This window comes from Lycium ferocissimum, chromosome 2 (genome assembly GCF_029784015.1).
Source record: "Lycium ferocissimum isolate CSIRO_LF1 chromosome 2, AGI_CSIRO_Lferr_CH_V1, whole genome shotgun sequence".
Lineage (NCBI taxonomy): Eukaryota > Viridiplantae > Streptophyta > Magnoliopsida > Solanales > Solanaceae > Lycium > Lycium ferocissimum.
Window position 1 is genome coordinate 36,321,863 of NC_081343.1, and position 15,278 is coordinate 36,337,140.

The window sequence follows — 15,278 nt, forward strand, 5'->3', positions numbered from 1 at the left end:
ATTGCGTAAATTAAATTGCGAAAAATAAAGATAGAGTTGGAACGAAGGTACCAAATTACCGGATTAATTTCCAACAAAGTGAAGGCGGCTAGAATTACAAATCCACCAAAGTTACTTCGGATTGTTGCAAAATCACCAACTCCACCAACAATATTATAATTGCAAAATTAATAATTGAAACTATAATAAGACTTTGTAATATTTATTTGAGAGAAATATAAAGTGACTAATTATTGTAAAGTAACTATAATTGAGAGATTGAGATTTGAGAGAAAGAGAAGAGTGATTTGGTGTGAATTAAAATGAAAATGAAGAAGAGTTTATATAGGGGTGAGGGATGGGTTAAAGTGTTAAAAAAAAAGTTTGGGGGGTTGGGGGGGCAAAAAATTAAGTATTTGACCGTTTGGCAACGGCCATTTTTGCAAATGGACCGTTGCCAACGGTCCAATTTCGCCAGCCCAACGGCTGTTTAAAAAAAAAAAAAAATTAATTTAACCGGTTAAACCGGTCCGGTTCCGATTTTACCGGTTTAACCGATTCCGGTTTCAAAAAAATGGGAACCGGACCGGTAAAACAATTAACGGTTAACCGGTTCTACCGGTTCCGGTTCCGGTTTTTACCGGTTCGGTTCCGGTTTTAACCGGTTCAACCGAACCGGTTGACGGGCTTAATGCAACTATGAAAGAAAGCTAAAATTGGGAAAAATGAGCTGGCTTTTTCTCTCCGTCCCTGCATATTGCATAAGTTCAAAGGGAAAGCTATTTTGACTTCTTTATCATCAAATATGACCACTATTTGTTTTCTGCTTTTGCTTTTTTAACGACACAATTAGCAAAATGATCAAAAATTACGTTACAATATCTATTAGTGATTCACAAAATCTTTGGAATTTCCACTGCTAAATCTTGATAAATAATGCAAGTCAAGCTTTTCAATTTCCAAAATTCAATCGTTCTTTTCTATGTTTTCTTCAGAAATTTGGGCAAAAATGTAGATATTTTTATAGGATTATAATAGGCTACGTAATAGTCTGGCTATCTGATGGGGCAATTCGCAGAATTGCCCTTCTTTTGGGTGGTCTTTAAATTTTGCCCCTCATATTTGAAATCTTTAAATTTTGCCCTTCGGCTAAAACCCATGAGTTCGGTTCGAACCCCGTACTCGATCAAAATTTAAAAAAAAATCGTAAGGCGAGTTTAAATCTTCGCTATGCCCCCACGTAAGATACACTTTGTTAAAAAGTTACCAAAGAGATTATGTCGGGCCGACATACTTATGCCTTATGGGCAGACTTGGCATAAGTATGCCGGATCCGGCATAACTTTGGTAATTCCTTCACAAGTTTATGCCGGATCCGGCATACTTATGGGCAAACTTTTAGTTAAGCCTTAACTAAAAGTCTTTTCCTAGTTATGCCTTATGGGGCAGACTTTTAGTTAAGGCATAACTAAAAGTATGCCCCATAAGGCATAACTTTTCCTTAAGACATAGACTTTGTTTTATAAGCCAAATTTGATTAGTTCAAACTCCGCATATTGGCAACCAAATTGAACTTAACATCGGTCAAAGCGATAACGGCGGGAAAGAAACGATCATACATTGTGAGGTATAAAGCATGCTCATAAAAGGCTGATATTGTTTTTATATTTTATCTACAGGTGCATCGTAGGATGTGTCAATTTGCACAACTTGGTAAGTGCAAATACGAACAGACTGAGGTACATTTGCGACATTTTAGGACCTGAATATGCATTAAGATACATTTAGGTAGAATAGAACATCCACATTCTTTATTGGTTTGTTATGATTTATTGATCTGGTCCCATTAAAAGTTTGTCCATAAATATGGGTAGACCCTACAAATAAACTTGTTAAATCAATTATCAAAGTTATCTGCGGACCGCATAAACTTATTAAGGAATTACCAAAGTTATCGTGACATCATACATTTGTTAAGGAATTACCAAAGTTATGCTTAACCGGCATACTTATGCCAAGTCTGCCCCACAAGACCGAGTATGCCGGTCCCCATAACTTTATAATTCCTTAACAAATGTATGTCGAAAATCCCGACACACGCGACCCAAATCTTGCCTTGCAATTTTTTTTTTTATTTATGCTTGAGCGGGGATTCGAACCTAGAACCTTATGATTTCTGCGTGAACGCTCAGGGTTGCAACGCAAAGGGCAAAAATTAAAGACCAGTAATATGAGGGGCATAATTTAAAGACCACAAATATGAGGGGCAAAATTTAAAGACCACTCCAAAAGAAGGGCAATTCGCGCAAAAAAATGCTATCTAATAAGCATAGCTCGAAATTAAGTATATCCCAAAAAAGATCATGCTTACCTTCATTTGTCACCAGAGTTAAAATGGTCACTTCTTTTTTTTTCCTTTAACCTCAGTCTGTCAATTTTATCATTTTTTACCGAGAGGTAGGGGTGGGTATGGTAAGGTATTTGAAACTTTAGTACAGCAATTTCGGTTTTCGATTTCTAAAAATACTATATCATTACCGTACCAAATTAATTCGGTACGGTTCGGTATTTTAAAGTTCGGTTTCGGTATTTTACGGTACAGTAAATTGGTACTATAGTTTGTCCGACTTCGACTTACAAATACTCATATCGTGGAGAATTATGACTTCCGCTACTTAAGAAACGTCTCAATTATTATGTACTCCCTCCGTCCCATAATAAGTGTCACCTTAGTCAAAAACACGCATATGAAGAAACGAATAATGCTATGCTAAGTTTATCAAATTACCCCTATATAATAAAAATAATTACTTTTTCCTCTTGATTAGAGTATGCACAAATAGTAAACCTTTTGACATTGGGAATCAAACCATACTAAGTTACTATGTGGCTTATCCAATCATCATATACATGTTACCTTTTTGTCTGGGAGTAGAATTGAAAAACGCTAGCCAATTTATGTCTTGGTTTCCTAAGGTGGCACTTATTATGAGACAATTTTTTTTGCCTAAAGTGACAATTATTATGGGACGGAGGGAGTACTAAACACCTTACACATGTAAGAATATTCAAAAGAAAGTACAAGCAATCCTCTTCGTAAATTAATTACACAAAAAAGACATTTAAATCAAGACAGAGTATTCAAAGTTCCAACGTTAAACAATTAGTTTTCTAATAATACTAGTTTAGATAATCTAAAAATGTATAATTATATACTTCGGTATGGTATTTGGTATTTCGGTATTTTCTTTATGAATACCGAATACTGTACTGAATACTAAACTTTTTAAAAATGCATTCCAAATACCATAATATCGAAATTGCGGTATAAAAAATGTCGGTTTCGGTCTAGTAATCGATATCTACCATACCATGCCCACTCTGTTGGGAAGAAACAAGAAATAACCAAATTGCACGATGAGGTAACAGCGGAAGAAATACCCAAGTCAAAACTTCCCACACTATTTGAACCAAGAGAACACAACAAACACTATCACAAATGGATTTCCGGACAAGAACTATACCAACAACAAAGTAGTAAAGCAAACAAAAGTAAATCAATTGCAAGAGACACCAAATTTACGTGGTAAAAATCCTTTAAGGTAAAGAGAAAACATCCACGGGATCTTCGGCCCACAAAAGCTCCACTAAAATCAACAAGAGTTACAACAGTGTTCTCTAAATTTCTACAATATAAACGCCAAAGATGGAGCAACAACACATAAAAGATAGCACCAAAACTAGTGAAGAAAGGAGAGAAATCACCCCAAAAATGAGCTACTGTTCGTACTCAAAAACTGGAGCTATAGGACACAAAATCCAATCTCCACCATTGAAATAGAAGAATCAGATGTTGAGAACCCCCAGTTCAAATTTGAGAATGATCCAACGGTTAACGAATCGCAAAACACAATTTACAACAGGCTGCTGTATCAGAAAATTTCTGGACGAAAATCTGCTTTCTCTCTCACGTTTTTCTCTCTATATGGCTGCTATGAATTCACTCTTGTGTATTGAAAATAAGACCTAAGTTGATCCTACACATATAGTGAATTTTAGGAAAAAAGTGGCCTGGTCCAAATTGAATTGGATTTTATTAATTCAATTCCACATAGGAAGGGAAAACCCAACAATTCTCCCCCTCCCGACTATGTGGAGGAGACCGCCATCCCGGCAATCATGAAACACTCTTCAAACTTCCCTCTTGGCAATAATTTAGTCAACATATCTGAACCATTTATCATCTATGTGAATCTTCTCAAGTTCAAGCAACTTAGAATCCAACACATCTCTAATCCAATGGTATCTCAAATCAATATGTTTCGACCTACCATGGAATGTAGAATTCTTGCCAAGATGAATAGCACTTTAACTGTCGAAATGAAGCACATACCTGTCTTGAGCAAAGCCAAGTTCCTCCATAAATCTTTTCATCCATAACAACTCTTTACAAGCTTCAACGACATCAATAAGCTCAGCTTCTATAGTAGATAGAGCAGCACATTTTTGCAACCTAGATTACTAAGACACAGCTCCCTCTGCAAAAGTAATCAAGCAGGCCGAAGTAAACTTACGAGTATCAACATCACCGGCCATATCTGAATCAGTGTAACCACAAAGAATAGGCTTCCCTGTCCTAAAGCACAAACTCAGACTAGAAGTGCCACAAAAATATTTCATAATCCACTTCACAGCATTCCAATGCTCTCTTCCTGGATTAGAAAGAAAACGGCTAACAATACCAACAATATGAGCAATATCTGGTCTTGCAGAAATCATCACATACATCAGGCTACCAACAGCTGAAGCATAAGGAACTTTCTTTATACCTTCCTTCTTATCAGTCAAGAGTACAAACTCATTGGAAGAATAATGAGATGAAGGTGTTTTCTCTCTAGTAGATCTTCTGAGAGAACTCTCTGGAGCATCAATAGTAGCTGGTTGCTGGCCAACCACATCATTTTCCACTGGAGAATCAACAACATCATGCTGGTCATTCTGAATATGATCACTATCTTCAACTTGGTCTTCATTATTTTGAAGAGTTTCTTCAGGTGCTATAGTTATGGGAACTGGATCAACATCAACTAAGCTCTCACTGCTCTGAAAATCAACCTTCTCAAATTGTCAAAATCTTCAATTCTCTAGTCTTCAAAGAACACAACATCACGGCTTCTAACAAGTTTCTTCTCAACTAGATCATAGAAACGATAGCTAAATCCGTCATGACTATAACCAATGAATATACATTGCCTAGTTTTAATTTTCAGCTTTGACCTCCCATCCTTAGGAACATGCACAGAGGTCTTACACCCGAAGACTCTCAAATGAGCATAAGAGACATCTTTACCAAGCTAAACTCTGTCACGGACATCACCATCCAAAGAAAGAGTAGGAGATAAATTGATAACATAAGCAGCAGTATTAAGTGCTTCTGTCGAAAATGAATCTGGCAACTTAGCATCTGAATGCAAACATCTAACCCTCTCAACTAGAGTATTGTTCATCCTCTCTGCTAAACCATTTAACTGAGGAGTCTTTGGAGGAGTTTTCTGATGCTGAATACCCTGTTGTCGACAATAATTATCAAAAGGACCAATGTATTCACCACCATTGTCTGAGCGGATGCATTTTAGTTTCTTCCCTATCTGTCTCTCAACTAAGGCCTGAAAAGTCTTGAACACATCAAGTAGTGATCCTTGGACTTCAAAGGAAATACCCAGATTTTGCGAGAATGATCATCAATAAAAGTCACAAAGTAAAGTACACCACCATGAGAGCTTACTTTAAAATGACCACACAAATCAAAATGTACTAACTACAGCAAATCAAGCTTTCTTGAAGGCTAATGACTCTGAAAAGAAACTCTTTTTTGTTTCCCAACTAGGCAATGAACACATCCCTTTAACTTTGCTTGTTTCACTCCAGAAAGTAAATTCTTCTTAGCCAAATTGTCAATCCCCTTCTCGCTCATATGACCCAGCCTTCTATGCCATAACTTTGATGAAGTATCATTCTCCACCAAATTTACCGAGTCACCACAATGGATCCCTGAAATAAGTACAAGTCAGATATCTTGTTACCTCGAGCCACAATCATTGAACTCTAAGAAGCTTCCACTGGCCACCACCAACGGTTTGATCATAACCCTCATCATCAAGTTTTCCTACAGAAATTAAATTCAGTCGAACATCTGGAGCATGCTTGACATTATTAAGAACCAAACTCAAACCATTCTTACTTTTCAAGCAAACTGTGCCAATACCAAATACCTCAACCTCACTATCATTGTCCATTCGTAACATTCCAAAATTACCTAGAGTATAAGAAGAAAATAATTCCTTCTTTGGCGTGACATGAGAAGTGGCACCTGAATCCACAAACTAGATAGACTCATCACAAACAAGATTAATATCATTTTTACCACAAGAAACAAACTGATCAATTTCAGCAACAACAGCAACACGATCCTCATTATCGCCATCTTTCTTTTGCTTTTTTTGGTCTCTCTCAAACTTGTAGCAATGTTTCTTGATATGCCCTTTCAAGTGACAATAGTCACATGTAAGATTCTTGTACCTGGAGGATCTTGACTTGCTTCTACTTTTGTCTCTGAAGTTGCTTCTCTCCCTGTCTTCAGTAACCAAAACATCAGAGTGTGAAGCTGAAGAAGACGAAGCTTGAGATCTTCTTCTCATCTCTTCATTCAAAATACCACTCTTAGCATATTTCATACTTACACCATCACTGGGAGCAGAATTAGTCAAAGAAACTCAAAGAGTTTCCCCAGAGTCTGGCAGAGTATTAAGAAGCCAAAGTCCCTATATTTCTTCATCAAACTTGACACCCATTCCGCATACCGATCATGGACACTCGAAAATCATTGATATGATTAGAAATAGGACCCCTTTTTGTATCTAATATTCATTCATTGTTTCGGAGAACAACTTGTTATTACCAGTCTTCGAAGCATAAAGTGTCTCGAGCTTTTCCCACAAGCTTTTAGCATTTGTCTCATTCACAATATGACTTCGAACATTATCTTTAACCCATTGCCTAATATAGCCACAAACCTATAAGTGCTCAAATTCCCAATCCTCATCTTCAATAGACTCGGGTTTGGTATGGCCTGAATAACGGCAATAGGCCATACCAAACACTGTCTAGTACAGTAGTTCAGTTCCCAACCCATTGACGTGAGTTGGATACTCTTAATGATGTGAGGCCTTTTGGGGAAAACCGTGCGGCCGGCTTGGCCCAAAGCGGACAATATCACATCATGTTAAGAGTATCTTTGGGCCGTTTTAGGCCAACAATTGGTATCAGAGCCAATGATTTGGTGAAACGAATATGAAGATGGCGGAGTGTGGCGTGGGGTCGGGCTTAGTGCCTTTGCCTGTCTATGGGCTGGTTTACAACATTTACTCATAGCTTTGAAGATGCATACACAGTCTTTGGGCTTCGTTGACCGTAAATACTTTGACGAAGTGGGTGGCATACAGACATGTTGAATCTCTGACCCGTGAGTTATGGTAATGAGACATGTGGAATTTAGTTCGAGGGGGAGATTGTTGAGTGTGTGAACAAAGTACCACATTGGTAGCTGGAAAGAAAAAAGAGCTACTTATAAGGAGTTGGATCTCTTAATGATGTGAGCCTTTAAAAAACCGTACGCTTGGACCAAAATGGCGACAATATCACATCACGTTAGCAGATTTAAAGTATCTTTTAGCCCCACACACTCCTACCGAAATGTGAGAAAAAAGTCACCATGTTTGGTCTGGTCACCAAATGCTCATTGCTTAGTATAGGCTCTTTGGGATACGAGCTATTTTACTTGTAAATAGTGCTAATTGTTAGTACTCCATAAATAACATTAATGTAGTGAAAAGGGTTCTGTTAGTTTCATTCTAAATGGTGAACTGAACTACTGTACTAGACAGTGTTTGGTATGGCCTATTGCCGTTATTCAGAATCCCAAATTTCAATCAAGATAGTTAATAGGGAGTATATAGGTAAAATGACACGCAACCGCACTTTTGTTTGATGGAGACTAAACTCAATATCAGGAGTAGTTCAGAAGTTCGGTGTGTTTTTTATTGTGTTAAGGCACTTTATGGCAAAGGGGTATTTGGTACGCTAGTTGTGGATAGCTTTAAAAGAAATTACGTAATGTTTTTGATGTAACTCCTTCCACATTATCTTGTTTGTCTCGGCATAATGTTTAATGGAGTATAGAAATAAAGACTTTTAACATTTGTGATTAAAAAAAAATGTCATAATATTTAGGTGATCGTAAGATTTTTGAAACTTGTGAACTTCTCAACATGTCATAACATGTATATAGCTATAAAAGATTCTCATTATAAATACGGAAAAGGGTCAAAAATGCCTTCAGAATATTATAAATGGTTAAAAAATGCCCTCCTTCCACCTATTGGATCCTCAACGTCTTTTTAAGATTTAAAAATTCCCTTATTAACAGCAAAAGGACATGGCAATGGTAACATGGATTTTTGACCCATTCAAAGGATCCGACCCAATTATTCTAAAAAAACCAAGACCCATCCGATTAAATTTGTCTCTCTTGTTCCGGTCAGGCTCTTCTTTCTTTCATCCTTCCTTCTTCCTTCTTCAATTGTTCATCTTCTTTCTTCCAATTAGATACCCTTTTTTTAACAAACTAATTAATGTCAAACAGAGTAGAATGAAATAGTCTCGTATTTAGGGTCGTTTGGTTTGTTGCACTAATAAAATAACTCAAACATAAATATCTACACAAGTAATGTACCAAATTTAGTTACTCGTACAAGAAAAGATAATCATCGCATAATACATCATTTGGTTGGCCTCCAAAATGATCGGGTCTAATATATGCATAAGTTATGCAAGAATCTATGTATTATTTTATGACAGTTAGAATGTGATATAATAATACGATCGTAGCAATATATGGATAAGAGTAACGAAAGACAAAATAATCACTAAAGTAACCAATGACTGCATAACAATTCTTACATTATTATTTATCACATAACTTATGTATGATTATTGCCACATAACAATCCATAAATTATAAACTCAGTATAAGCATTTCACAAACCAAACGACCCTTTTTGTTGGTGAAAAGTCTTGAATTCGTAGGAAAAAAATAATTTATTGGATGTTATTTCATGGAAAGCTTGTGATCCTGAATTGTGATTTGTGAAAGGGAAAAAGCCACAATACCACTTCAAAATCTTTAGGCAAAATGAGTTGATCATATTGCACGAATACTGAGCAATTAAACAAACCCAGAGTCTAAACAATGCCTAAGAATATGAATTTCTACAAAAGGAAATAAAGCTGAAGATAAATTTATAATGTCTGAGTACCAGAAACCAGTTAGGGAACAGAATACCCACAAAATCATCCAAATCCAACTATAGTAGGCAGTAGAGGGTTCTTCTAATTTCCCTTTTTTCTTTAGTAACCCTTGAATGTTTTTCATTTTCAGTAGACAATTCCTATTGCTATAGTTTATCTCATGTGGCCGTCTTTAGCATGCTAGGTCTCTTAGCACATTCAGTTTTCAGTTTGGTTTTGTAATAAATCTGCCACTAGTATAGTTAATTAGTGGACTGCTTTCGTTCATTTTTTTAAGTACCAACTCTTGGGGAAGCACTTATATTCCTTTTTATGCAACCCATTTTCGATAAATTCATCGTTAGCCTTAATACACAGAGTAGAATAAATCTTCACATCAATATACCTCCTCATTCACCTCAACCATGAACGAAACTAGTTTATCACAATTTTCAAAAGGACTCTAAGAAAAAATGAGCAAACACCATACCTTTATATTAACTCATTCACTGAAGTGAAGGTTCCATGGGAAGAAAGAAATGGAACATACATAAATTCTTAATTAAAAAATGGGACTAGCAATTATAAATATGATCTGAATAAATAAAGGCCTTAAAATCTGAAATTGCCTAAAACTACGAAACAAAATAGAGTCATACTTGGACAAGTTACACAGCAAATCAAAAAAAAAAAAAAAAGAGAGAGAGAGTTAAGCTATAAGCAGAAACTATCAAAAAAACAGATACAACTAGGAAACATTGTAGAACCGAAAACTCGAAGATGTCTTGGCTTCATCCAAAGTGTCAAATTGCTACTCAATGAGTATTAATGTGGGGATATAACTGCAGTTACTCCATATTCATGATTGAAACAAATAAACCACTAGCTTGGACTGAAAACTCAGCAGAAAACTTCAAGCAAATAATAGCATGCAGGCAGAATGCTGGGACAAAAAAGACCTAGAACGGGAGAAGTAACAGATCATTAGGTCTCAAACAAGAAATGTTCTTAAGTGTTTTACTCAGAGAGAAAGATTGCAGTCGGATTTCCCGGTGATGGTGGATTCTGCTTCACGACCGCAGCATGGGGCCCCGCTCTCTTCAGAGCGTCATCTGTCATAGATAAGATCTCCAATGTCTCAAGACCAAGCTGTCTCTTGATCAAGTCCGAGTTCTTCTCAAGGACTTCAATCTCACCAAAAGGAAGCTTCAAGTCCAATGCTTGAACCCCAACAGCCGCAACTTCGTCTTTCTTGAACCTCAAGAAAGGCATACATTGCTTTTGTATTTGTTTGAAATTGCCTTGTTGCCCAATATCACTCTTCTGCAATTCAGAGAGGATTTCTTTATCAGGCGCAAAGGAGCAGGTTGAAGTGTCAAATTTCCTCTGCAGAATCTCCAAACATTCCCTTTTCCATCCACTATATTGCTCATCCACATATATCAGGCCCACAGAAGGTTTGTTGTTTTGGCTACTCAGATTTACATTTCCTTTCTTTGAACCAGAAACTTGCTTCTGAAGCAGCTTCCTCATCGAGACAATCGTGTCTTGCAAATATTTGTTGGCTTTCTTAAGGGTAAGATCTGGCAAATCAGCCTCTGGCCACCCAGCTTTTATGCCAACACCATCCTTCTTCAAAAGCTCTCTCCAGCCATATTCAGCATAGTGCGGGCAGATCGGAGCAACAAGTCGTGTTTGAACATCCATAAATCGCCATAGTAAATTCCGGTTCATGCCTCCTGAACCACAGGAAAGCCTGTACTCATCTCTGGCAGCCTGAAGATCATAGAAACCAGTTTTCAGAGCTTCCCGGAACATGTATTCACTATAGTTCTTCTCTGTAGTCCTGACTGCAATATTTATTTCATTAGCAAATACACGGTCTGCATATGTGGATGGGGGCCCACTTCTTAAAGATGACTCTGCAGCAAGAACCTCCTGCATCCAAGCTATTTCTTTTGTGAGACGTAAGATAGCAGCATTAGCTGTTTCAAAGACGAAGTTAGCATCGTCCATTCCATCACCAGCATCAGCAAGAGAAAAGCGTGTGGCATCAGCTGAAAACTCTTCAATTGCCTGCCGGAGTGTACGGAAATTTCCAGTAGACTTGGACATCTTCTCAGAGTTGAGCATTAGATGCCCATTGCATCTGAAACCACGTGGCCAGTGGTGCTTGGGGAAGAGGGCAGTGTGGTTATAGATGCAAAAGGTAAGATGATTCTGAAGAAGATCCTTGCCAGAAACTCTGAGATCAAACGGATACCAGTAGAGAAATTCCTGCTTCATCTCCTTTAGAAGAGAAGAAGATATGGAAGAATTTTCAGGAAAAGGCCCATCACAGAACAAGAATTCCCAGACCTCATCTGTCAACTGCTCTGGTTTCACTGTAGAATGATCATTACCGTACATGTCCCCTTTCTGCAAGAAATGTGCTACGGTGTAATATGCCATATATATAGTGGAATCGGACAAGGACTCGACTAAGAATTCCTCATCCCAAGGGATACGAGTTCCAAGCCCAAAACTGCGAGAACAAGCCCACTGATTAAGCCAGCTGAGAGTGTGCTCAAAGCCATGACGTGTCTCATCAGAGTAGAGATTCATACTGGCCAAACACTCCTCTGCAGCCTTCCTCCATTCTGATTCTCCATAAGTGAGATACCACTGATCAGTCAAAGCCACAATGCACTCATCCCCGGATCTCGACATGACTTTCTTCTCAGGTTCACTATATACTACAGCTTCATTTGTCTCCAAAAGTTTGCTCCTGATCAAACCTTTCGCTTCCTGGACTTTCATACCAGCAAATTCTCCAACAATCATGATTCCCTCATAAAACCCGCCTTTGTAAATTGTTTTCTTTGCCTCATCAAGCTTATCTCTCTCATTCTGACTCTTGATTTTCTTTTCAATGCAAATTCTTTCAGCTGACCTGTCTCCAAAATCTGGATGGTTGATAATTGGAACTATCTCAAACGGCATGACCCACTCATCCTTCACACCAAATTTCGCCCTGAAAGCTGGCTTTGACTTCAAATCATGGAGGGCCATATAATCATCTGGGGAATCACTGGGAACACTTGTTACAATTCCAGTACCCTTGTCAGTAAGAACAGATAACATCGGCAGAGTGTATATTATCTCGTTAAATGCCAAGGGAGACCTCAAGGGCAAACCTATAAGATCTTGACCAGACAATTCAACCAAACAAGTAGGCTTCTCAGGGATAAGAGACAACGTTTGATAAGCGAGATTAAGAGCTGCCCTATAAGTCAAGACAAAAACCTCAGTATCAGTAATCTCAAATGCTCCGTATTTTCCTTCTGGCAAAACCCAAGCATTTGTTTGCCCATACATGGTCTCTGGTCTCAGTGTGGCTGCTGCAAGATATACCTTTTTACCCTCCAAAACACTCATCTTTGATGGAAAAGGTGAGACAACTTCCATCTTGATAAGAGTATACTCTTGAGGAATAACTCCTTCACCGGAAGCACGGTCATGGTCAGCACATGGCTGACCATCTAGAGGTGAATATACAGTGTACCTGAGATCTTTAACAATCTTTCCCGTGGCTTTCAGCTTCCGCATTTGCCACCGTACAAACGAATCAAAGTATGGATTTATGTCAGTTGTAATAAAACTCCGACGCCAATCACAACCCAACCCAAACTCCTTTAGATCCTCTACAGCCAGTGGTGGAAAGTACGTTAGCCAGTAATATGGGTCTGTAAACCTAGCAATTTCCTCATCCGACAGACCGTAACTCCTCATTATCTCCCACTGGTACTTATCACCGCCAGTCTTCGCAACTGCCTTAGATTTCTTTCCTTTAAATTTTCCACCCGGTGCAGGCTGATTTCCTTCTGCCTCAACGTTCACATCTGTTTCAACACTCTCCTCCTCCCTAACAGGAAAAACAGGTGGGTTCCCAAACTTCGATATCTCCCTCGAAAGCTTATCGGCAGATGCCTTTATGGGCATTCCAGTGCAGTGAAAAGCAAAAGGCAAAAGAACACTAGCCCCTCTCAATCTGTGATATGCTGCTGCAAATTCTAGTTTTGATATTGAAAAAGCATGGCCTAAATGTAGATATCCATTCATATAAGGAAAAGGGAAATTCCCAAAGAACTTTTCACCTACTTTAGGAGGCGATTCTTTAGGTTCAGCTTTGAAAACATCACCTTCTGTCCACCACTTATGAACCTGTTTCTCTATGTCCAACAATTGGTTTCTTCGGGCAAAACTTCTGCCACCTTCTTCTGCCATTACTTCTCTATCAGAAAACCCACAGAATCTGCGTAAAATAGGAAAAATCATTACAGGAGGGCAACAGCATTTTCATAATTCTATCTTCACAGATCCATCAAGACTAACTTATCCATGGGCAGAGCTAGGGTTCGTCAAAAAACTACACCGTATATTCTAGGTCAGAATTATTTTTTACGTATATATAGTAGGTGCATTGTATATTTACTTTTTTATATTTTGAATTACCTTAGTGAAAATACTGGCTCAACCACTGAACTTATCAATGAACCCACCCAAGATTAACACTTTACGATTTGTTTCCAGCATAAGAATGATGGACATGAAATACGTACTTAAACAACTAAAATACAACAACAACATACCCAGTATAATCCCATCAGGTGGGGTCAGAGAGGCTGTTTCTGATAGACCCCCAGCTCAAAAAGCAGTAATTGCAACAATATAATAAGATAACGAAGTGAATGAAACAATCAGGTAGTGCTATAAATCTATATATAAACAATAAAAATAAAAGCAAATCATCAATGAACCCACCCAAGATTAAGACTTTATGATTTGTTTCCAGCATAAGAATGATGGGTATGAAATACTTACTTAAAACAACTAACATAAACAATAAAAAAACAAGCAAATTATCAATGAACCCACCAAAGACTGAGACTTTATGATTTGTTTTCAACACAAGAATAATGGGTACATTTAAAAACATGATAGAAAATCACAGATCCATCTGATTCAAGATAATTAGCACTGTTACAAACAAATAGTAGTACCATAATTCAAGAACTGAGAAAAACATACAGAGATGACAAATAAGGAAAAGGGTTTACCTAGATTTGGTTAAATTGAATGGGAATACAATATATGATGAAAATAACTTAGGTTGAAGTGAATATCGCCTCAATATATGAGACGCCACAGTGAAGAATGAGAATCAAAGTTGAAGTGTAACGTTCGCTAGGTTTTAGCTCTACTTCTTTTGTCTTTACTTTTTAGCTTAGCATTGAATTTTAATGGTCCCTGCAAAAGTTGGATTAGGCAATTTCACCCCATTAGATTGAAGAAATTTTACGGTTTTCCCTTTAAATGGTCTAGTCTTTCATTTTTGTCCTTCAAATGGACCGGTCTTTAATTTTGCCCTTCAAAATAAAACTTATGCCTAACAGGATATAAAAAAACTGAAGGAAGCAGGATATAACTTGTGAGACATTATGATGAAAAAATATAAATTATGCCCCGCAAAAAGTTATTTGCGTTGAAGGTCAAAAATTAAAGACCAACACAAAATAGGACAAAAGTGCAAATGATCTCATTTTGTTATCTTATCTAGCTTCTTGATATGTACTTTCTTTTTTCTTTAGTTTTTTCTTTTATGGGGGCTTTCGGTGGGGTTTTAGGAAATATAGTGGACGAAAAATACAAATGGACAGTTCGCTAGAGTTTATAACAGCCGGTTGGCCCTAAAAGTTTGGTTTATAATAAATGGTCTTAAATTAGTCTAGTTATATCGGTTAGGAAAATCAAGTAAATACTATTCAATGAAAAAAGAAGCGAAAAACTCGCTGCTTAATTAATACACGAAAAGCCTGTGGATTTTTGGCGTCACTTAAACAGAATCAACAAAAATAAATAGATATTGTGTGATTCTAAACATTCCCTAAATGATTCTCGTCCAAAACTAAAAA

General features: G+C 37.4%; 1 protein-coding gene across 1 annotated transcript; it reads right to left on the reverse strand.

The window, feature by feature from the left end:
- Positions 1–9,798: 9,798 nt before the first annotated feature.
- Positions 9,799–14,583, reverse strand: LOC132035849 (leucine--tRNA ligase, cytoplasmic-like). The gene is made up of 2 exons (XM_059425994.1): positions 14,424–14,583; positions 9,799–13,618 (listed from the first exon to the last, which is right to left on the reverse strand). The coding sequence occupies exon 2, from the start codon at positions 13,588–13,590 to the stop codon at positions 10,342–10,344; it is 3,249 nt and encodes a 1,082-aa protein (XP_059281977.1). The 5' UTR covers positions 13,591–13,618; positions 14,424–14,583; the 3' UTR covers positions 9,799–10,341.
- Between the last annotated feature and the right edge of the window lie 695 nt (positions 14,584–15,278).

Excerpts from the sequence above, each read along its gene's own strand:
- LOC132035849 (XM_059425994.1), bottom strand. The coding sequence starts at position 13,590 with ATGGCAGAAGAAGGTGGCAGAAGTTTTGCCCGAAGAAACCAATTGTTG.